This window comes from Hoplias malabaricus, chromosome 6 (genome assembly GCF_029633855.1).
Source record: "Hoplias malabaricus isolate fHopMal1 chromosome 6, fHopMal1.hap1, whole genome shotgun sequence".
NCBI lineage: Eukaryota > Metazoa > Chordata > Actinopteri > Characiformes > Erythrinidae > Hoplias > Hoplias malabaricus.
In genome coordinates this window covers 42,468,594-42,493,221 of record NC_089805.1, presented here as the reverse complement: position 1 = coordinate 42,493,221, position 24,628 = coordinate 42,468,594, and the positions used below count along the sequence as shown (strand labels likewise).

Here is a 24,628-nt window from a genome sequence, read left to right as displayed (position 1 = left end):
GTTCCACATTCCACAGACATAAGTGCTTGGGTCCACAGGGGTCTGTAAGATCCTAATTTCACGTCTCAAGCCACTATACTGTACAGAAAAATTAAGAATCCATTATAACTTTCCTTTCACCAGTGCAAACCTGATAATCCCAGAGATGTGATGTGCTTATTTTGTGTTTAATCAATTCTTCTTGTGTGCTTAGTGCGCACGATTTATGTTTGCATCCTGCATGGATTTTTAGTTTGTGACGTCAACATCAGGCAAAAATTTCTGAGAACCAAAAAACCCTGTATCCATAAACAAGAAAACAGTTTGAGAACAGAAGCACATTCATTTAAGTCCAATCCATAGGTTGTCACTGTGTATAGTAACGGCATTATTGGAGACCTACTGAAACACCCAACTCAAAGTCATTCATTCATTCATTAATTGTCTGTAACCCTTATCCAGTTCAGGGTTGCAGTGGGTCCAGAGCCTACCTGGAATCATTGGGCGCAAGGCGGGAATACACCCTGGAGGGGGCGCCAGTCCTTCACAGGGCAACACAGACACACTCACACCTACGGACACTTTTGAGTCGTGGTGAGAACACACCACACTCCTCACAGACAGTCACCCGGAGGAAACCCACACAGACACAGGGAGAACACACCACACTCCTCACAGACAGTCACCCGGAGGAAACCCACACAGACACAGAGAGAACACACCACACTCCTCACAGACATTCACCCGGAGGAAACCCACGCAGACACAGGGAGAACACACCACACTCCTCACAGACAGTCACCCGGAGAAAACCCACGCAGACACAGGGAGAACACACCACACTCCTCACAGACAGTTACCCGGAGGAAACCCACACAGACACAGAGAGAACACACCACACTCCTCACAGACAGTCACCCGGAGGAAACCCACACAGACACAGAGAGAACACACCACACTCCTCACAGACATTCACCCGAAGGAAACCCACGCAGACACAGGGAGAACACACCACACTCCTCACAGACAGTCACCCGGAGGAAACCCACACAGACACAGAGAGAACACACCACACTCCTCACAGACATTCACCCGAAGGAAACCCACGCAGACACAGGGAGAACACACCACACTCCTCACAGACAGTCACCCGGAGGAAACCCACACAGACACAGGGAGAACACACCACACTCCTCACAGACATTCACCCGGAGGAAACCTGCAGCTGCAGTGCTGAGCCCAGAGTCGCCACAGCCCAGTTACAGCTCAGTGGAGCATCACAGTGATTTTAAGGCAGTAATTTTAAGGTAAAAATCCTACCTAATGTTCCTTTAAAGTAGCCATATCAAAAGCAACCTCTTTACCATGGAATTCAGCCACATAATGTGCAGCTGCTTTCTTCTCCACCTGAACACAAGCTCAGTTCCCACGTACTGAAATCATGTATTTAAAGTGGTATCTACAAACCTTTGGAAAAAGTGGCGCCCATAACCCCTGCAGCAACGAGGAAATGATCATGAAAATGTGGAAATGATACCAAAGCCTGAACAACTCTCCTGTGTCTGCACTAATGGAATGTGAACCTGGGATTAGATGTGATCCTGATGCTAATGTAGCGTAGCTAAAGCTGTGGACTCCAGCCTAAAATGTATTGTTCTGCTCTGGGGGCACACTTTGTCCAGCAGGATTAGCATGAGCACAAGTGTCCCTTCTCCCTCAGTATGTGCCCCTCTGGAACTGGCATGATGAAGGGTCTGCTTGATTCTGACAGGATCTGGATTTAGATCGGCTTGATCCTGCTTCCATTTCCCCCACACACACACACACATTTAATTACATAGGTTTGCAAAACATCGCTCTTCAATTTAAAACACGTGTCTCCTTTTTTGTCTTTTCAGTTTACATTCATTTCATGGATTTTCATAACTTTAACCATAATTACTACTTGCTTTACCCTAACTTGAAAATTATTATTTTACCTTAATATGTAAGAAGACAAAGAAGTCCTCAAATAATGTGAGTGAATAGATTTTGTTTTTGTGTGATACATTTCTAGTATCATACAGCTCCCAGTGCTTAAGAAAAACCTAAAACCTTGTGGTTTCTCACAGCGAATCTGGGATGAAAAGACCATCCCAGTAAACAAGGAACGTCCCTGGACGTTCAAAATAGGTCTAAAAGTAGTCTGTTCGTCAAGGACATATTTTAAACGTCAATGGACGTCCAAAATCCATCTTAATAAGTTAGTTAAGTGGTGACCAATCGATAACGTCAGTGGACGTCCAAAATGCGTTTTATACAAGTAATTTATTTCGGGACCAATTAATAACGTCAATGGACGTCCAAAATACGTCTAATAGTCGTCTTTTCAATGTCTGTGTTTGAACGTCTTTTCAACTTTCATTTCAACCTTAAGAGAACGTTGATTACACGGCAGTCATTACGTTATTTCAACGTTGAATCAACGGCTAAATGTTTACTGGGATAGTCTCTTAAATATATAAGTGGCTTTGAAACCCATTAAACTCATTAATTCGCTTTTCAGCAGTTCAGCTGTTTGACATTTCTCCAACAGAGGGCACTGTTAGCATAAATGTCCGTGCTGGGTGTGGATTTACAGAGTGTTAGCATACACACTTTTAGCTTTTAGCCTTATCCTTAAAAATGAAGTGGAGACACTTTTTAATCAGTGCTGTTTATAGTGCTATTTTGTTCATTATTATGTTATTAGAGACTTTCCTGAAATTGATTAATTGCAAAGAAGAGCATGTCTTAAACGATATGAAAAGATGACACCTTTAATATGAAAAGACAAAAACCTTGTTGCAAGATAAGGTGTCAAAATATTTTGTGGGTTCATGGACTGTTATTCTGTAGATTGTAAACTACCGTGTACCGACACGGTTTAAATGAGCGAATGCACTATTAGGTCTTTTAAAGTGCTCCCGTCACTGAAACCCATATTAGTGTAAATGGACAGTTTGAGATGGCCTACCTACCCAGGCCTCCATAAGGACTGGGAGGAAGTAAGTATAAGGAAGCCTTCCCCCATAATATCCCTGTTCCTGCTAGTAGTAACACACATAATAAATTATATCAGTGTTATCTGGTGTATCTGATGATAATTAGGCCCAGTTACAGTGTGGCAAAGCTGTTATGTGTTATTTTTTTCAGGGTCCTCTTGGTGGTCCTGGAGATGCTGGTCCAGAGGGTCCATCGGGACCTAAGGTAAGACTCAGCTACTGCAGCTGAACTCTGAGAGGATTTTGGTTTATTTGACACATAATGGAGGTTGGGTAATTTATGTATTTTTTGTTTGTTTGTTTGTTTGTTGTTTAAATAGGGTGACCGTGGACCCACTGGAGTTTCAGGTCCTCCAGGGGATGCAGGAGTTGGTTTCCCCGGCCCAAAGGTTAGAAAATTATTTTAAAAGTTCAGCCTGGCACTTTTATTATTAAAGGGCCAGTATCACTGAAATCTTTAATATGTAACCAATTTTAAAGTATCACCTTCCAGATCCATACATTCCGTATATGGAAACAAAGTTCCTATTTTTTTGCCGTTTTTGTGATGTCACAAAAAGCAGAATTTACATATTACATATACTGCCTATAGCAGTTTAACCCCACTGGAGTTATAAGGGGTGTTTCTGCCCGGACAGCTCTCTCTGTGAGGAAAAATACAAAGCAACCTCTAAGAACAAAGCTCATTTACATATTCCAATGTTGAACTTATAGAAACCTAAATGACCTTGTTAATTATACGGATCAGAGAGCAATTGGAAAGCGGTCATGTAACATGAATTATAAATTTATTTCTAGGGAGATAAAGGGATCCAGGGAAGACCTGGCCCACCCGGCCCTGTCGGCGTAGGAGAACCAGGATTACCTGTGAGTGGAAGGGATTTTTTTCAAGTGTGAGTGTGTCCAGTATGTGTCCAGTAGAGGGAGGTATATTCACTGCTTCCTGATGCTCACTATATTTTATAAATGATCCACGTTGGTTATTTATATCACTTACAGAATGAGAGTTTGGATTAATGACTGAACCCATGTTAAACCAACGAAGGGATACATTCATGTCTTGTTATTAATGCTAATATTAATGTGTTTTTAAGGGGCAACCAGGACCATCAGGAGTGCAAGGAAACCAGGGATTTCCAGGTGAAGGTTTACCAGGACAGAAAGTAAGTACTTTATATTTGTTAAAGCATTCTTGGTTTCTCTCCACAAAATGAATGTGTCTTATATGTACACGACATACTGTAACTCTTTCTGTTGTCCATTTGTTTCAGGGGGACAGAGGCTACGAAGGTCCAAAAGGTGTCCGTGGCCCTCCAGGGTTAGGCATTAAGGGGGACAAGGTATGAACGTTTAATATTCTGTAAAAACAGTGATTAGTCAGAATATATAAGATCCCTTTAGATTTCCCTGATCTCAGGGAAGTCTCCGTCTGCTTGTAAACCATTTTTCCACAAATATAAAAAAAAAGACTGATACCCAACGGACAGTGATTGTTTTTTTTAAAGGAAATGTTTCATCCAAAAAGGTCAAAAATAAACCTTTATTTCAGCCATGACTGAAAGAGAAAAGTAGGCTTGGGACTGAAACTTTGCTGTCTCCTCCCTCAACCTCCACAGCTGAAGTGCCCTTGAGGAAGGGACAGCTATATGACAGGACACTGACATGGCATTCTGCTGCTCTGAGTGTGTGAGTGTGTGCTCACTGACCCTGGAGCAGAAGCGGTCTGACTGAAGCTGTTTTAAATGCGTCACTAGTGTGTTTACACATTTAAACTTTATGTAGATAATCTCTATCTGTAAAGATAAAACCAGAGAACAGAATTTAGTGAGCAGCTAAAATACTGGTGAAAATTTTTCTTATGTAAACAAACACACAGGTAAACACACTATTAAAATCAGAAAAAATATATTTAAGAAAAGTCTGTATGTTGTCAGATTCGTTCATTCATTATCTGTAACTGGAATCATTGGGCGCAAGGCGGGAATACACCCTGGAGGGGGCGCCAGTCCTTCACAGGGCAACACACACACGCGCACACACACACACACACACTCACACATTCACACCTACGGACACTTTTGAGTCGCCAATCCACCTACCAACGTGTGTTTTTGGACTGTGAAAGGAAACCAGAGCACCCGGAGGAAACCCACGCAGACACAGGGAGAACACACCACACTCCTCACAGACATTCACCCGTAGGAAACCCACGCAGACACAGGGAGAACACACCACACTCCTCACAGACAGTCACCCGGAGGAAACCCACGCAGACACAGGGAGAACACACCACACTCCTCACAGACAGTCACCCGGAGGAAACACACACAGACACAGGGAGAACACAGCAACTCCTCACAGACAGTCACCCGGAGGAAACCCACGCAGACACAGGGAGAAAACAGCAACTCCTCACAGACAGTCACCCGGAGGAAACACACACAGACACAGGGAGAACACACTACACTCCTCACAGACAGTCACCCGGAGGAAACCCACGCAGACACAGGGAGAACACAACACACTCCTCACAGACAGTCACCTGGAGGAAACACACACAGACACAGGGAGAACACACCACAATCCTCACAGACAGTCACCCGGAGGAAACCCACGCAGACACAGGGAGAACACACCACACTCCTCACAGACAGTCACCCGGAGGAAACACACACAGACACAGGGAGAACACACTACACTCCTCACAGACAGTCACCCGGAGGAAACACACACAGACACAGGGAGAACACACCACACTCCTCACAGACAGTCACCCTGAGGAAACACACACAGACACAGGGAGAACACACTACACTCCTCACAGACAGTCACCCGGAGGAAACCCACACAGACACAGGGAGAACACACCACACTCCTCACACACAGTCACCTGAAGGAAACCCACGCAGACACAGGGAGAACACAGCAACTCCTCACAGAGAGTCACCCAGAGGAAACCCATGCAGACACAGGGAGAACACACCACACTCCTCACAGACAGTCACCCGGAGGAAACCCACGCAGACATGGGGAGAACACACCACACTACTCACAGACAGTCACCCGGAGGAAACCCATGCAGACACGGGGAGAACACACTACACTCCTCACAGACTGTCACCCGGAGAAAACCCACACAGACACAGAGAGAACACAGCAACTCCTCACAGAGAGTCACCCAGAGGAAACCCACGCAGACACAGGGAGAACACACCACACTCCTCACAGACAGTCACCCGGAGGAAACCCATGCAGACACAGGGAGAACACACCACACTCCTCACAGACAGTCACCCTGAGGAAACACACACAGACACAGGGAGAACACACTACACTCCTCACAGACAGTCACCCGGAGGAAACCCACACAGACACAGGGAGAACACACCACACTCCTCACACACAGTCACCTGAAGGAAACCCACGCAGACACAGGGAGAACACAGCAACTCCTCACAGAGAGTCACCCAGAGGAAACCCATGCAGACACAGGGAGAACACACCACACTCCTCACAGACAGTCACCCGGAGGAAACCCACGCAGACATGGGGAGAACACACCACACTACTCACAGACAGTCACCCGGAGGAAACCCATGCAGACACGGGGAGAACACACTACACTCCTCACAGACTGTCACCCGGAGAAAACCCACACAGACACAGAGAGAACACAGCAACTCCTCACAGAGAGTCACCCAGAGGAAACCCACGCAGACACAGGGAGAACACACCACACTCCTCACAGACAGTCACCCGGAGGAAACCCATGCAGACTCGGGGAGAACACACTACACTCCTCACAGACAGTCACCCGGAGGAAACACACACAGACACAGGGAGAACACACTACACTCCTCACAGACAGTCACCCGGAGGAATCACACACAGACACAGGGAGAACACACTACACTCCTCACAGACAGTCACCCGGAGGAAACACACACAGACACAGGGAGAACACACCACACTCCTCAGAGACAGTCACCCGGAGGAAACACACACAGACACAGGGAGAACACACCACACTCCTCACAGACAGTCACCCGGAGGAAACACACACAGACACAGGGAGAACACACCACACTCCTCAGAGACAGTCACCCGGAGGAAACACACACAGACACAGGGAGAACACACTACACTCCTCACAGACAGTCACCCGGAGGAAACCCATGCAGACACGGGGAGAACACACTACACTCCTCACAGACTGTCACCCGGAGGAAACCCACACAGACACAGGGAGAACACACCACACTCCTCACAGACAGTCACCCGGAGGAAACCCATGCAGACACGGGGAGAACACACTACACTCCTCACAGACAGTCACCCGGAGGAAACACACACAGACACAGGGAGAACACACTACACTCCTCACAGACAGTCACCCGGAGGAAACACACACAGACACAGGGAGAACACACTACACTCCTCACAGACAGTCACCCGGAGGAAACACACACAGACACAGGGAGAACACACCACACTCCTCAGAGACAGTCACCCGGAGGAAACACACACAGACACAGGGAGAACACACCACACTCCTCACAGACAGTCACCCGGAGGAAACACACACAGACACAGGGAGAACACACCACACTCCTCACAGACAGTCACCCGGAGGAAACACACACAGACACAGGGAGAACACACTACACTCCTCACAGACAGTCACCCGGAGGAAACACACACAGAAACAGGGAGAACACACTACACTCCTCACAGACAGTCACCCGGAGGAAACACACACAGACACAGGGAGAACACAGCAACTCCTCGCAGACAGTCACCCGGAGGAAACACACACAGACACAGGGAGAACACACTACACTCCTCACAGACCGTCACCCGGAGAAAACACACACAGACACAGGGAGAACACACCACACTCCTCACACACAGTCACCTGAAGGAAATCCACGCAGACACAGGGAGAACACAGCAACTCCTCACAGAGAGTCACCCAGAGGAAACCCACGCAGACACAGGGAGAACACAGCAACTCCTCACAGAGAGTCACCCAGAGGAAACCCACGCAGACACAGGGAGAACACACCACACTCCTCATAGACAGTCACCCGGAGGAAACCCACACAGACACAGGGAGAACACACCACACTCCTCACAGACAGTCACCCGGAGCGGGAATCGAACCCACAACCTCCAGGTCCCTGGAGCTGTGTGACTGCGACACTACCTGCTGAGTCAGATACAGTACATCGATAATATAATTATTGCCACAGGGCTGGTTAGAATCTCCTTCATGTTTAAGCTGATTACTTGTTGACAGAGGACCAGGGATTTGTTCAGTGCTTTTCACTTTGCAGATGCACAGTGTTGTCTCAGACTATTACTTTGTGATTTGTGGCCATTTATTTCACTCCTTGTTCTGCACTGTTGGACAAGCTGTATTTAAGATGGCCATTTAAATATACATATAAACAAGACGAGAAAGGTGTATCAACTCCCAAAATCCAAATGCATCCTCTAACACTGTTTAAATATAAAATTGCCCCCTTGCGATCTATATTCAACCCTGAGCTACTGTTGTTACTGACCATCGGGCAACATCCTTAATACCACCATCAATATTTGTGGGAATCCTCAAAAACTCTGAGCTCTCTTTTAATGTCTATTGATTCTGTCCTTAAGGGGAACACAGGAGCTCCTGGGTTGCCAGGTCCAGTGGGATTTCCTGGAGCTGGGATTCAGGGAGAGAAGGTAGTAGAGCTTTACTGTATTTCTGACTTTACCTCACACGCTCCTACACCATCAACTACTCACAGGCTCTTATTTAAATCTCAGATGTGGCTATTTTACTTATTAGATTTAATATCTAAAATAACATTCTTTAATGCAGGGCGACCAAGGTCCAGCTGGACCCCCAGGCCCCAGAGGAGCCCCTGGTGTGGGCATAATGGGGTCAAAGGTAAGTGCTGAGAATGAGAAACTATTGGCATAAATATTTAGATTGAGAGAAAACAGAAAAGTGAGATGAATGTAAATAGAATGAAAGGAATAAGTAAATTTGCAAAAGTCAGTTATTTCCACACAGGGGGACCAGGGCTTTCCTGGTGAACATGGACCACCTGGAGAAAGAGGTGTTGGAGAACCTGGACCAAAGGTAAGGACTGTTGGACTTGAATTTAGCTCTTGATCACAGCTCACATTAAGCAAGGCACTTCCATTGTAAAGTGAGCAGTAACTACACATTTCTTTTTCACATTGATGTACATCCTGTGGAAGATATTTACGGGATAGTCATGTGTCTTTCAGGGAGAACCAGGACCAGATGGAGCTCCAGGTATTCCTGGCATCCCAGGAGAAGATGGAGCTGTGGGGCCAAAGGTATGCATTGATAAGTTGTATGCATTAATATGCATTCAAATGTTATATTTCTAAATGATACCAGAAAGTTTGAACAGTATTTTTGAGCTGGATTATCAAAAAGATGCACTGGTACATATTTAGACCCAAGAGGGCTATGGAAGTGTTGTTAAGAAGGTGTTGTTTAAGGAGGCACTATTAAGAAAATCTTGTCCTAAGGCTGTGTAAATGACATGTTTTTGTAGAATAATTATTTGTCATTTAAGTGATTAACTGTTTGTTACCCTACAGATATTCGAATATTGAATACCATAAATAATCTGAATTAATGTTTTTTGTATATCATTACTGTTCAATGAAAAATAGTATTTTTATAGGGAAAAAAACTTCTTAACTTGCAAAAGTTAATGTATTATTATTATGCCATTGTGGCATTCTACTGGGGCAGCCTTGGACTTATGGTTAGGGGACCGGGTTTGGTACCTGAAGGTTGCAGGTTAATCCCCAGGACCGGCAGGAACATCTATGGCTAAAAGCTCCCTGGGTGCCGGGGATGGCTGCTTGTTGCTCTGGGTGTGTGTTCACAGCCCCTAGTGTGTGTTCAATGCTACAGATGGGTTAAATGCGGAAGACACTTTTTGTTTTACATTGTACAATGACAAATAATTGCACATTATTATTAACATTATCATGGATCAGCTGCTGTGTTCAAATGATGCACTAAAATAAATATCCCAAAAAACAGATATTTTTCATTGGACAGAGACAATAAATACGTTTAATAGAAAAGGCCCCAGAATTGAGCCTTGGGGAACATTTCAGCAGATTTTGAAAAACATATTTGTAAATTCCAGATTTGTAAAGTATCTGATTAACAGTAGTCAGATAATGGGCTCCAAACTTATTTAAATAGTTTAATAAAGAAGACAGGGAATCAGCTGGTCCACCGAAATGCACTAAAGAGCGCCACAGGAGGTCATTCCTACCTGTGGCCATCAAACTCTATAACTCCTCCCTCAATGTGCGAAACTATGGTTCATCTGTGCAATACTCAATACCACTTTATACTGTTCATATGTGCAATAACAATAATAACGTAATCCATTTTTCTTAATTATGTGTGAAATAATTCACAGGTGCTTTAGAAAGTGTATTCGACATTTATTATTACAGCCACTGCCACTTTACTGTATTTTTAAGAATTTAAATGTGTACATATTGCAAACTTCTCTTTTTTTGTTTTAAATTATTAATAGTGTTTATATTTTTACACAAACGGCTACAACTGTAATAACAGCAATTTCCCTCTGGGATCAATAAAGTATTTCTGATTCTGATTCTGAACCCCCAGTCCATGAAGTCAAGGGCTCATCACCGTTTTCATTGCGTTGAATGAGCGGTGTGAAATGCTGTAGTAGTGATAAAGCATTAACTCAGTCCCAGCTGGAGACTGGAGTATCACAGAGAGAGGGTGTGAAGTTGTAGAGTGAATTTTATCAGCAGTAAGATAACCCTATATCTGTACTCTTATTGTATTGGTTTGTTTGAGCAGATTGATATTACAAGTGTTATAACAATATAACAAAAAATATGACATAATAGAAGTCATATTTACAACATTAACCATTTGTAGCACATGACATGACCGGATTAAAGGCTTGGCCATTTGCCGGGACAGATTCTTGCTGTATAGGTTTAAAGTGTTCAGCAGATATTCAGCAGATATCATTTGCAAGGTTGTACATATGGAAATTAAACCACTAATGGAAATGTAAGCAAAAATATATATCAAGTCCTGCACTATGCTGAGAATTTAGTGGAATTTAGCCACACAAACAGTAGTGAGATCAGGCACTGGACGATTAGCTCTGGATCACAAACTCCACTCCTACTCATCTTGGAGGTATAAGATGGAGCACCATCACTCCAGAGAACACGGTTCCACTGCTCCACTTTCAGCTCTGTCCTAGCTGATGCTTGGTTAGTGATACAGTAGATTAATTAACCAACTAGAAAGGTTGATGGGATATTGTGGCATATATAGTGTACACTAGAGGATCTCAGCTTTTGGGTTGTGAACCTGAAATGTGTCACAGACTGGTTCTGAGTCTTGGTTGAGTTGCATGGACAAAATAGTCCAAAATTTAAATGCTTAGCTAGCTGAAATTGGACTTTTATTTTGACAGATGTGCAGCAAAACTTGCCATTGCCATGGTAACTTCGAAATTTGATTTAAATTTGCTTTGTTTAATGTTTCTCTAGAAAAACGGGGCTTTTCACTTCCCTATTCACTATATAGTGTACTATTTTGTAGTGGTGTCTGAAAGCACCCCACAATGCACTGCAATAAGTAGTGTACAACTGATGTTTACTAGTGCATACAGTTTGTTTGGTAAAAGCCCATGAGGTAGGGTCAGAAATCAATAACTGCCTGAACTTCTGAATTCACTATAGTTGTGCACTGTGTAGTGAGTAATGCAGGGAATAGTGTGCAGGGAGCCATTTTGAACACAGCTTGATGATACTACCCTCAAAAGAATTTCTGCTACAAAGAGCACAGAGCTAGGGCAGACACCTTGTGGCCCCCTCCTGGACAGGGGTGAATAAAGAGGCAGCTGTACTCAATTACATCAATTACAGCCATGGGAAAATGTCTAAAAGTGAGATTTGAAAACCACTGGTGCATGTCTATCTTATAAATACTGACTGGATGAAAAAGAACTCCCTGTGATGGACTGGATCTGTCCAGTGTGTGTTCCTACTTTGCGACCTATGATTCCCTACCATTGCCCTGACCAAGATAAAGTTGTTACAGAAGATGAATGAATGAATGAATGAATGAATTAACAGATGTAATAAAACAAACAATACGTTACAGTGCAGTTTTTGTAATGGCTTGTGTTTCTGTTTTTCTTTCTGTGGTTGTATGATAAACATTAGGGTGAGATGGGCATGCTGGGCTTACGAGGTTCAGACGGTGCACCAGGAAAAGGACTTCCAGGAGAAAAGGTACATTTCCCATATCCGTCGTTTCACAAGTTTTGGCAGTGCCACATCAGACCAGACGTCCTTCATGGTGTAAATCAGTGGTTCTCAATCCTGGTCCTAGTGGCCCAATGCCAGGCACAGTTTAGAAATTTCAGCTATGCAGCTATGAGCTAATTAACAACACTTTCTGAAGCTTAAGTGTGGGTGATACTGAGCAAGGGGAAAGCTACAACATAAAGGGTATTGACCCACCAGGAGCAGGACGGAGAACCTCTGGTGTAAATTAACATTAGTTTTCAAGTAAGTGCCTGTTCCCAACCACCACTGGAAATAAATGAGGAGCTCTGCATCAGAACAACAGCAAACACTTTTCAACACGTGTCCCGATGGATATCCTGATCCCTTTCCTAACAACGATGACTCATACGCACCTGTCTGCGCACCTCACACGTCACAATCCCTGAGTCAGTGTTTGCACTTCTTCCAGTGGGAAGTTGAGTATTAAAAGGTGAGTTGAGTCATAAAAGGTGAACAGGTGTTTTTCAGAATGCATGATAAAGCTAACGTATACAGAGATAGGCAAAGCTTGTACAGGGTGGGCCGTTTATATGGATACACCTTAATAAAATGGGAATGGTTGGTGATATTAACTTCCTGTTTGTGGCACATTAGTTTATTGGAGGGGGGAAACTTTTCAAGATGGGTGGTGACAATGGCGGCCATTTTGAAGTCAGCCATTTTGGATCCAACTTTTGTTTTTTCAGTGGGAAGAGGGTCATGTGACACATCAAACTTATTGGGATTTTTGACATTTGGTCATACATTAGTCATTAAAAAGTCATCTCTGTCACAACATGTCTCTGGTTCCAAACATTGCCACACAACTCTATGAATAGAGCTTGTGAATATGAACTTCGGTGTGTGTGTATGTTACTGTAGGGTGATCGAGGTGACCGTGGTCTTCGGGGTCTTGCTGGATCTCCTGGACCTGCGGGACCACCAGGAGCTAAAGTAAGACCATTTTCTTGGCCTTATTGTCCTCTGAGAAAATGTTTGTCATGTTCAACAATGCCTTTATACCACAATTATTCCTCACCACAAAACCGTATTTGCAGAGGACTGGCGTCTTTCCATTTTTAATATTGGTGGGTTTTTGTAACAATGGTGTAATTTTGTTTAATCTACATTTCGATTTAAAATAAAAATCAGTTTAAAAATGTTTTCTCTTTCACAAGTTTTTTATTCGAATTTTTGTTCCACCTTAAATGCTAGAGAACGTCCATTCTGGTGCCTACCTTCTACCACTTACAATTTTTGTGTCTCTATTCCACACTAAATAGTACAGCACTAACATAATGGTATCTCTGTTCCACCTTAAATGGTACAGCAGTTCGTTCTTTTGCATTCCAGTGCCTCTATTATACCTTATATGGTACAGAAGTTACACCTTAGATTGTGCAGCATCTACACTCTGGTGCTTCCTTTGTACTGTTTATAGACTCTGGTGACTCTGGTACCTCCATTTCACCTTAAAAGATACAGAAGTTATATTTCGTGACTCTGATCCATGTTAAAACGCTGTATCATATACAGAATGTATGTATTAATTAGTTACATTCTGGTATCTCTGTGATTTATTTGCACCGAGGCTGCTTTATAATGTCACTGTTTTACCGTACGTTCTTTAGGCTCTATTTGGTAAAGTTAAGTCATTCCAGTGCCTCTGTGACATCTTATGTGGTGCAGCAGTTACATTCTTGTGCCCGCATTCCACCTTAAATTGTGCAGAAGGTACATTCTGGCATTAGAATACAAATATTGCACCATTACCCCACCAAGGTTTACATGGCTGCATATTTAAATATAATATGATTATCTGTGTCTCTAAGAAACATATAGTTCCTCTGTTGTCTCATTGTTTCTTCGAGGCGGACCGGACAGGGGTCAGATGAAGGATGTTTGCACAAGGAACTGGTGAAGGAAGAGTAGAAATCCATCCATCCATCCATTATCTGTAACCGCTTATCCAATTTAGGGTCGGGGGGGGTCCAGAGCCTTCCTGGAATCATTGGGCGCAAGGCGGGAATACACCCTGGAGGGGACGCCAGTCCTTCACAGGGCGAAGAGTAGAAATGTGAAAAATAAAAAGAGTGTATGTTTGATTTGTGCTGTTTGTTTTAGGGAGAGCGTGGGAGTCTGGGGATGATGGGGATGCCTGGCCCCCCTGGCCGTGGACTGCCAGGTTCGAAGGTAAATGAAATAAAATTGAATCACTTTTGCCTTATCAATGGCCCAGTGAGTCTTACAAACCTTATCTTTGTGATTATCTTCTGCAGAAGGACCTGAAAATGAGATAAGACCTGGACAAATATATGTAGATCCTCATTTAAATGAACTATAACAGTGTATTCTCAGTGTATTTTTACATGGAAGATACCTGCCTGTGTTCATATTTGTTGCATGTAATAACTGATGAACAAAAGCTATTCTCCACAACATCAGCATCAAGCTAGAGTCCCTATCAGTGGCTCCCACCAAGGCTGTAAGAAACCTAGGTTGATGACCAGCTGACCTTCGCAGATCACGTTACCCCTGTAGCTCCATCGTGCCGCTTCTCCCTATTCAACATAAGGAAGATTATGCCATACCTAACTCAACATGCAACACAGCTCCTTGTTCAGACGTTAGTAATCTCCCGTCTTGACTATTGCAATGCCCTCCTGACAGGTCTTCCGGCCTGTGCTGTGAGACCGCTACAGATGATCCAGAATGCTGCAGCACGCCTGGTTTTGAACCAGCCTAAAAGAGCACATGTCACGCCCCTATTAGTTGAGCTGCATTGGCTACCCTTAGCTGCTCGCATCAAATTTAAATCACTAATGATGGCCTTCAGAGTATTCACTGGCTCTGCTCCCATCTTCCTCAATAGACTCTTAAAACCATACGTTAGCGCCCGCCCTCTCCGTTCCTCAAAGGAGCGCCAACTAACACGGCCAACCCCCTGTACAGGTCAGTCGAGGCTATTCTCATCTCTGGTACCACGCTGGTGGAACGAGCTTCCAAGCACCATCAGAGCCACAGGAACCCTCTCCGCATTCAAGAAATCATTGAAAACCCAGCTCTTCCGAGAGTATCTCTTGCACTGAAAGTCTTTCTTTAATGCACTTATTACTTCCTGGCATATTGCACTCAATGTAAGGTAATTTGAATAATTTACAATTGCATAAATGTAAATGTAAATCACACACAGGGCCACCATGGGATAAGTGAAGCTCCACTGCTTCTTTTCAAGCTGTTTCAAACACAAACCCCACTGGACAGCTCAACACACGTGGAGAAGAGTTTTAACTCCCCACCTTAGTCAAATGAACTAACAGACACCTGCCTTAGATAGTATTGAGCTTATAATGAGAGGTGAGGGAGGGGCATCCTTGTTTCTGCTGTTTGGGAAAGGAGCTGGTTACTTTACCTTTTAAAGCTCCTAGTGTGAAACCTGGCCCTAGCTTTTAGTGTAAGGAACTGTCAGAGTAAGTCTGAACACATAATAACACTTCCCACCTTTTGTGTACACATATAGACATTAGCCTTGAATCCTTTGTCTATTTACAGTGTGATACTTTAGCAAACACAGATGACATTTCACCACAAGGTCTGCCTTTCAATAGTGTTTTTGTGGGTTTGAGTGTTTATAATGGAATCAGTCATAACAGTATGTCCATTATGTTCATTTCCAGGGTGAACCGGGCCCCACGGGTCCTCCAGGAACAGTAGGAGAGCCTGGTATTGGGATAGCAGGGCCTAAGGTATCATCCTCTTGACCAAGCATCATGTTCCGATATATTAGTATACTTACTGGGCATGTTTTTATATGTGTACTTTTAAATTATATTTAAATTCAGGGTGACAGAGGACCGCCTGGACCACCTGGACCACAAGGGTTAAAGGGAGATGGCTTCCCTGGGCCTCAGGTGAGTATTTAAGCAATAAACGGTGAGAGGTTGATTTTTATTTTTATTTTTTACAGGTAAGGGGTGTGGTCAGACATGACACAAAGTGGCAGAGGGTTGATTTAGCTTATCTGTGCTCATCAAACAATGTTTATTAATATTATCATTAATATATTAAATTAAACATGATTTTGCCCAATAGTCTCACTCTTATTAGTAGTCTAAGGTTGCCAAGTAACAGCCCAAAGTATTTAATAACTTTGGTGCATCACAGGATTGTTTATAGATTCTCGTGCAAATGTCAGACTGGGGTCCTAAAGTCCAAGGTATTTAAGATAAGATAAGATAGGCAAGGCAAAGCAAGGCAAGTTTATTTATAGAGCACCTTTCATCCAAGAGCAATTCAAGAACACTGGGATGTTCTCAGAAATATTATTTTCTATTTCTACAAAGTAGTTCCTGCCTTCCAGGTATGAAACCAACCACTTCAGGACTGTTCTTGAGAGTCCAGCCCAGTTTGCGAGTCTATCAATAAGAATCTTATGGTCAATGATATCAAAGGCAGCACTGAGGAGAAGAAGTAATAGAAGAGATACCTTTCCAACCTCTGTATTTAAGTGAATGTCATTAATTACCTTAATTAGAGCAGTCTCAGTGATGTGATTAGATCAGAACCTGGACTGGAATGTGTCTAGGCTGCAAATTACACAACCCACACACTGACATAGTGTTTTAGTTTATTGTACGGTCCTTTGGCATTGCACCAATATACACCGATCAGCTATAAAATTAATACCACCTCCCTGTTTTTACACTCACCGCCCACTGATTGTCAGCTCCGCTGACCATACAGGTGCACTCCTTTAATTCTTCTATGTTCAGGACTGCCACAGGAAACTCCAGCAACACTGCTGTGTCTGATCCACTCGTACCAGCACAACACACACTAACACACCACCGTCACATCAGCGACACTGCGGCTGAGTATGATCCACCTCCCAAATCACACCTGCTCTGTGGGGATCCTATATCAACATTTATATTTACAACATCAAAGAGAAATGATGCAAATAATCTCCATATTCGATTTCATCTTGTTTTTGTCTGTTATTAGGGACCTCCGGGTTTACAGGGGCCCACTGGGGAGATGGGGCCAGAGGGAAAGGGAATACCAGGACCTAAGGTATCGAAACATCACTGAACTATAGATAAACATGATGTGAACCACGTTATCAGAACTTTCAATACCTTCATGTTTTATATTTACAGGGCGACAGAGGTTCACCTGGGGTTTCAGGACCACCCGGTGCAACTGGGATTGGGCTTTTAGGACCTAAGGTCAGTCAGCACAGGATTAGAAATGTCAGATGATTCCAAGCTTTAACTGAGCAGTGATGTATGACGGTATGGATGGGTTCTGCACCCCTGGTCAAATGTCAGAGTCTAAATATTTTAAACATAAACCTATCTAAAAAAAATGTTAATTACGTCCATGTTTCTACATTTATTGCCCACCACCATGACAGTGAATTGGGTCATTCATGCTTTTTGTGGTGTTCTAGGGGGCTACTGGTCAGCCAGGCCCTGCTGGTCCTCAAGGTCTGCCCGGAGAAGGTATTCAGGGTCCAAAGGTAAGAAAATGTAAAATATGGAGAATATGGGATTTAGTTGTTTTTTACTTAGAAACGTCAGTGGTGCTAAATTCTGTTCTCAAATTTCAGGGGGAGCCAGGGTTTCCAGGACCACAAGGCCCCAGAGGACCCTCAGGAGAAGGCCTCCCTGGAGAGAAGGTGCTAGAAACATGGGGTTTAATGTATTGTGCCAAAACAATACAACATATTAATATACCTAGTATATAACACACCCACTTTCCATCTTTCTTTTGAAGCTCCACATTGCTGGGGTTCATTGGCTTGCACTAGCAAGACACACACCCACACACACAAACACTACCATGACAGTGTCACTCATTTGCTGGGCTGCCACACCATTAATATTCATACATCAGCACATCCTGGGTGATACACTTCTGTACTGAGCCTGTGAAGTTTCTAATAAAGTGGCCAGAGAGTAAGTTCAAGGTCAGTGTTTCTAATAAAGTGGCCAGTGATGGTATCTATTATGGAACACTATCATAACGCTTGATTATTCAAGCTGAAGTTGCTGAAATGCTGAATACATTCATTGGCTTTAGGGTGACAGAGGCCTAAATGGTGAACGTGGGAGAAAAGGAGACCGAGGGGATTTCGGACCGCCCGGACAAACAGGACCAGGGGTATAAACTCAGTTCTGCTCAAACATCGTCATGTCATTAACTGTCAGAACCATGTACTCACATTCATGAGTAGGTGTGTTGGGAGAGTGAGTGTGTGTGTGAATGCATGAGTATGTATGTGGGTAGGTTAGTGAGTGTGTGTGTGTGTGTGTGAGTACATATTGGAGGGAGTGGGATTGTGTGTGTGTGTAAATGTGTACGTGTATGAGTGAGGGAGTTTGCAAGTGGCTGAGTGAGTGAATGAGTGAGTGAGTATGTGGATGAGTTAGTATGTAAGTGAGTGAGTGAACGAGTGAGTGAGTATGTGGATGAGTTAGTATGTAAGTGAGTGAGTGAACGAGTGAGTGAGTATGTGGATGAGTTAGTATGTAAGTGAGAGAGTGAATGATTGAGTGAGTGAGTGAATGTGTATGTAAGTCAGAGTGGGAGTAAGAGGCTATGTGGGTGAGTTAGCGAATATGTGTTAAGTGTGTACGTATATGACGGAGTATGTGTGAGTGGGTGAGTGAGTGAATGAGTGAGTGAATGTGTATGTAAGTCAGAGTGGGAGTAAGAGGCTATGTGGGTGGGTTAGCGAATATGTGTGTTAAGTGTGTACGTATATGACTGAGTGTGTTTGTGAGTGACGGAGTATGTGTGAGTGGGTGAGTGAGTGAGTTAAAAGCCAGTTCCATGAGGTGCTTCACATCTAAACAGGAGGTGAAATCTCACACTGTTGCTCTTTTAAGGGAAACCCTGGGCAGAAGGGGGAGCCTGGCCTCTCGGTAAGTGGTGGTCATGATTTTGGAGATCATTATTTTTCCATATTTACTGAAATTATAAAATCAAAGCTGAAATAAAATTGAAATCCCAATCAAAGCTGATGTCTTTGGTTTTACCCACAGAGAGAAGAGGTGATCAAAATTATCAGAGAAATCTGTGGTAAATACAAACACCCCCCCGTCTTACAAACCCCAATTCCAAAGATGTAGGACTGTGTGTGTGTGTGTGTGAGTGGATCAGACACAGCAGTGCTGCTGGAGTTTTTAAACACTCTCTGTCCACTCTGTGAGACACTCCTCCCTCGTTGGTCCACCTTGTAGATGTAGAGTCAGAGACAGTGTGTGTTGGTCGTCCTCTAGTCCTTCGTCAGAAAACACAGGACGCTGTCAACTGGATGTTTTTGGTCGGTGGACTATTCTCAGTTGAGCAGTGACACTAAGGGCCTTAAAACTCCAGCAGCACTGCTGTGTCTGATCCACTCGCACCAGCACAACACACACTAACACACCACCACCATATCAGTGTTATGCATGCTACATGGTGATCATGTAGCATTCCTAAGCTTTGAAGATACTGGTGAAAGAAGGTTACAAATGTACGCAGTGGTACAGACAGCCTACAGTCTGTAATAATTATAGAGCAAAAAAAAAAAGTATACAGTTAGCTCTGAGAAGAAAAATATGTATAATGTGATTTATTTTTATATCGACTTCTTTAAACTGTGAATGTTTTGCATGCGTTTGTCTCCAGGCTGTGGTCTGAAATGCCGGGAGAGTCCTCTGGAGCTGGTGTTTGTGATCGACAGCTCTGAGAGCGTAGGCCCAGAGAACTTCGAGCTGGTGAAGGACTTTGTGAACGCTCTGATCGACCGCGTGTCTGTGGACAGGGTGACCACACGGGTGGGCGTGGTGCTCTACAGCCACGTGGATATGACGGTGGTCAGTCTCCAGCAGCTGCTCGACCAGGCGGCCGTGAAGGCGGCCGTGAGGGGGATGCCGTACCTGGGCGAGGGCACCTTCACGGGCAGCGCCCTCCTCCGTGCCACGCGGCTGTTCCAGGCCTCGCGACCCAACGCCAGGAAGGTGGCCATTCTGCTGACCGACGGCCTGGCGGATAGACGGGACTCCGTCCAGCTGGAGGACGCCTCCGAGGAGGCCCACGCCGCCGGCATTGAGATATTTATCATCGGAGTGGTCAACCACAGGGACCCCCTTTACAGCGAGTTCCAGAATGAGATGAGCTTCCTGGCGTCAGATCCGCGAGAGGAACACGTTCACCTGATCGACGACTTCATCACTCTGCACAGTGTGTGGCTTAATACACTAAAGATTTGGCTTACTGTTCAGTTATTATTAAATATTAATGTTGTTTACTAATCCCCACAACTTCATTAAGAGAAGGATGGGTGATGTTGTAAGATAAGACATTAAATCACAATACATGAAGAGTAACAGACGGTCCACAAACAAAACAGCAGAGCCATATTTAACCCCTGAAATCCCAGGCTTATTACATCCTAACACATATTATCCCATAGATACATAGTCTTCAATACATTGATGATTACATTAAAAATACAGATTGTAAATCATTGTGATGATCCACTGAGCCTCTGTAGTTGCTAATCAGGACTCAGTTTGGCAGAAACTGCACTATGTAACACTTGGAGAAGGGTAGGGTCCCCTCCCCCAGTCCCTCCCTCTTGATTTCAGGACAGTGTTCCTTTAAATGCCACCTGACAATTATTATTATCTACAACAAAAACTACTCACGTGGTTCTATGTGTAAGTAGGTTATAATCCGTTATGGGCTGTTTACACAGTACGTAATACTCACTGGAGTAGAATATGCCTTTATGTATTGTGATTAAATATTTAGGTGTCATGTGGGTGCTGCTCATAAAGAACCACCAGCCGTGTGTAAACCTAAACCTACATTTCTTGTTTTCCCAGCTTTGGAAAGTGCAATACTGAGTCAGATCTGTGAGCAGGATGCCGGTGTGTTTTTCAGACCAGATCGGAACCATCTATACCCGCTTCGCCCTGGGCCTGAGACAGTGGGCCCAGAGACGTCCACTTATGACGATAGCTTCCGTACGACTGGCAGAGAGGTGAGGGGAATGTATTTATTACCCTATGCCCGTGCTGCATTCATTCAAAGCATTTGGGTCGCCTCTCCCTCCTCAAAAATTACAGCTTGTGAGTGTTATTAGAGCGTCATCATCATCATTAATAGTTATTACAGTGGAAATCATAAGCAGTTATTCACGATCATTGCATTCCCTCACTTCTTTCTGGTCACCTCTCTATGTGGTGTATGCAGCAATCACTAGCTTTTCTCAGTGTTCATCGGGTAAGCACCTCCGCTCTTCGTTTTTTTTTTTATTATTATTATTTTCAATACCACAATCGCATGTATTCCCTTTTCCCCCTTTTCACCAGTCCCCCCTCCCTTCTTTTCTGTCAACTCACCCTCCCCCCAGTCTTCAACCTGTGAACATACATGTAAACAATTAAGCAAAAATATTAAATCAGTATTAACCCTAAAGATAAACGTAACAATATTGTTGGATAATAAAAATAAATTAAATAATAATAATAATTCAGGGCGGCACAGTGTGGTGTGTTCTCCCTGTGTCTGCGTGGGTTTCCTCCGGGTGACTGTCTGTGAGGAGTGTGGTGTGTTCTCCCTGTGTCTGCGTGGGTTTCCTCCGGGTGACTGTCTGTGAGGAGTGTGGTGTGTTCTCCCTGTGTCTGCGTGGGTTTCCTCCGGGTGACTGTCTGCGAGGAGTGTGGTGTGTTCTCGCTGTGTCTGCGTGGGTTTCCTCCGGGTGACTGTCTGTGAGGAGTGTGGTGTGTTCTCCCTGTGTCTACGTGGGTTTCCTCCGGGTGACTGTCTGTGAGGAGTGTGGTGTGTTCTCCCTGTGTCTGCGTGGGTTTCCTCCGGGATGACCGTCTGTGAGGAGTGTGGTGTGTTCTTCCTCCGGGTGCTCCGGTTTCCACCCATGGTCCAAAAACACATGTTGGTAGGTGGATTGGCGACTCAAAAGTGTCCGTAGGTGTGTGTGTGTCTGTGTTGCCCTGTGAAGGACTGGCGCCCCCTCCAGGATGTGTTCCTGACTTAAGGGTTACAGAGAATGGATGGATGGAAGCCCCTGGAGGGGGCGCCAGTCCTTCATAGGGCAACACAGACACACACACACATTCACACCTACGGACACTTTTGAGTGTGTTTTTGGACCGTGGAAGGAAACCGGAGCACCCGGAGGAAGCCCACGCAGACACGGGGAGAACACACCAACTCCTCACAGACAGTCACCTGGAGCGGGAAATCGAACCCACCACCTCCAGGTCCTTCCAGGAGGGACAGGAGACAGGAGACAGGAGTAACAGGAGAAGTATAACCCTTTCTGGTCACACTTCTTACACTTCTCCTGTTACTTTGGGGTACCTCAAGGATCAGTACTTGGGCCCTTTCTTTTCATTGTATACATGCTTCCCCTTGGACATATCTTGCGTCATTTTAATCTAAACTTTCACTGCTATGCGGATGACATCCAGATTTATTTTAGTACTAAATCCATTAATGAACTGTTTTCTGTCAGTTAGATATGATGTGAAGTAATCCAGGGTCATCAACGCCCACTGTTTCAAAAGCTGAACTCAGATCTAACAGTAATAGGACACAGAGAGAGCCAGAATCCACAAGATCATTCCGTATTTTTACTAAGGGTCGTTTCAGTGCTGTGGAAGGGACGGAATCCGGACTGGAATGGTTCGAAGAGATTGTTAGTTTTAAGCTAGTTTTGAAGTTGACTAACAACAATACGTTTGAAGACTTTGGCCAGAAAAGGAAGGTTAGAAATGGGCCTGAAGTTAACTAGAGCCAGAGGATCCAAGCCGGGTTTTTTAAGTAGAGGAGTGACTGCAGCAATTTTGTAGATAGATGGAACCAGACCAGTACGCAGTGATTAATTAGTAAGAGTTGTGAGCTGAGGGACCAGGGCAGAGTGATAGGCTTTAGCTAAAGATGAAGGGACAGAGTCTAGTGAACAAGTTGTAGCTTTCGATTTCATTAAAATATTAGCAATGAAAGAGGAGTCAACAGTTGAAGTGAAAAGTGAAGAGTCATTAGGAGCGGAAGACACAAGATCACTCTTGACCTTTGCAACTTTAGATTCAAAGAAATGTAGAAATGAATCACAAAGAGCCGGAGAAGCAGCTATAGCACTGTCAGGAGGTTTAAATAGTTTGGTGACTGTTGAAAAAAATGCAGAGTATTTGTATTAGCATTGTTAATAAGGCTGGACAGATAGGATGATGATTGGCAGCATGTAAGGCATCTCTGTAGGCAGCAAGGTACTGCTAATAGGCCTCAGCATGAACTAAAAGTTTAGATTTCCTGCAGAGTCTCTCCAGCTGATGGCCAATCTGCTTCATGGTGCGTAATTCATTAGTGTACCAGGGAGAAGAAGAAATAAAAGTCACCGTTCTAGATTTCACAGGGGCTAATGTATTAAGAGACTCAAAGAGTGCAGAATGTAACAGTGTGACATGTTCCTCAGGCGAATTATTTTGTTATTCATCAAAAACTGTTTATATACAATTCCACTATAAATGACCTTCAAAAAGTCATCATCTAATAAAAGAGGGCACAAACTTCCTCTTCCAGTGGATCAGTGTACGCTTTGCGGCGTCTGATTATGGAGGAATACCCAAATAGTAAGTATGTCCAAAGCAGTGGCGGATGCTGGTCTTTCAAGGAGGGGAAGCTCAATTTCGGCCTTCATCATAAAATGTGTGGGTTTATTTATACGTAAATTCTACCCTCCGTTCCTTTTCAAGAAAATTATCTGTGACCCTGTCGTACCAACAAGGCGTCTTTTCCAGGGACTTGACTAGTGTCCTCTCATGTGAAGTGTGTCCGCCTGTGAGTGCTTTGTGACGGTGGAGGGGCTCAGCAGCACCCGCTGGACAGAAACTGCAATAGAAGTCAGAAAGAGTGATAGAAGTCAGTCTCCAAACACAAGCAGCTACAAAAAACCCACCAGAAATAGAAGCTCGATTTGTCGCTAGTCGTTTTTAGCAAAGAAAATGGCACTAAGAGGTTTAAGAAAGTCTCCGGTTCAACTCAGAACAGAATGAAAATTTAATTCTCCCACGGATCTTTACACCAAAGGATCGCTGATTCGCTCATTTCGCTGTCAATCAAAAAGGGATTCAGCCTCAGACAGATCATCCAATCATCATGCAGAAGCTGAGCGTCCGAGCCAGCCGAGGCCAGCCCACTGCCCCATAGACCCCCAGAGACGCTGCGCA

The 24,628-nt window shown here is 44.2% G+C and overlaps 1 protein-coding gene across 1 annotated transcript in view; it reads left to right on the top strand.

Annotated features, from left to right (window-relative positions):
• col28a1a (collagen, type XXVIII, alpha 1a) overlaps positions 1-24,628 on the top strand; it is a 35,984-nt gene that overhangs the window by 7,592 nt on the left and 3,764 nt on the right. The window contains exons 10-32 of the mRNA XM_066674890.1: positions 3,154-3,207; positions 3,323-3,391; positions 3,801-3,869; positions 4,097-4,165; positions 4,274-4,342; positions 8,664-8,732; positions 8,872-8,940; positions 9,067-9,135; positions 9,288-9,359; positions 12,279-12,347; positions 13,266-13,337; positions 14,508-14,576; positions 16,061-16,129; positions 16,226-16,294; positions 17,388-17,456; positions 17,543-17,611; positions 17,836-17,904; positions 17,995-18,063; positions 18,468-18,548; positions 19,277-19,312; positions 19,433-19,469; positions 20,061-20,615; positions 21,263-21,420. Of these exons, the coding sequence (XP_066530987.1) occupies positions 3,154-3,207; positions 3,323-3,391; positions 3,801-3,869; positions 4,097-4,165; positions 4,274-4,342; positions 8,664-8,732; positions 8,872-8,940; positions 9,067-9,135; positions 9,288-9,359; positions 12,279-12,347; positions 13,266-13,337; positions 14,508-14,576; positions 16,061-16,129; positions 16,226-16,294; positions 17,388-17,456; positions 17,543-17,611; positions 17,836-17,904; positions 17,995-18,063; positions 18,468-18,548; positions 19,277-19,312; positions 19,433-19,469; positions 20,061-20,615; positions 21,263-21,420 (2,100 nt within the window). The remainder of the gene's footprint in view (positions 1-3,153; positions 3,208-3,322; positions 3,392-3,800; positions 3,870-4,096; positions 4,166-4,273; positions 4,343-8,663; positions 8,733-8,871; positions 8,941-9,066; positions 9,136-9,287; positions 9,360-12,278; positions 12,348-13,265; positions 13,338-14,507; positions 14,577-16,060; positions 16,130-16,225; positions 16,295-17,387; positions 17,457-17,542; positions 17,612-17,835; positions 17,905-17,994; positions 18,064-18,467; positions 18,549-19,276; positions 19,313-19,432; positions 19,470-20,060; positions 20,616-21,262; positions 21,421-24,628) is intronic.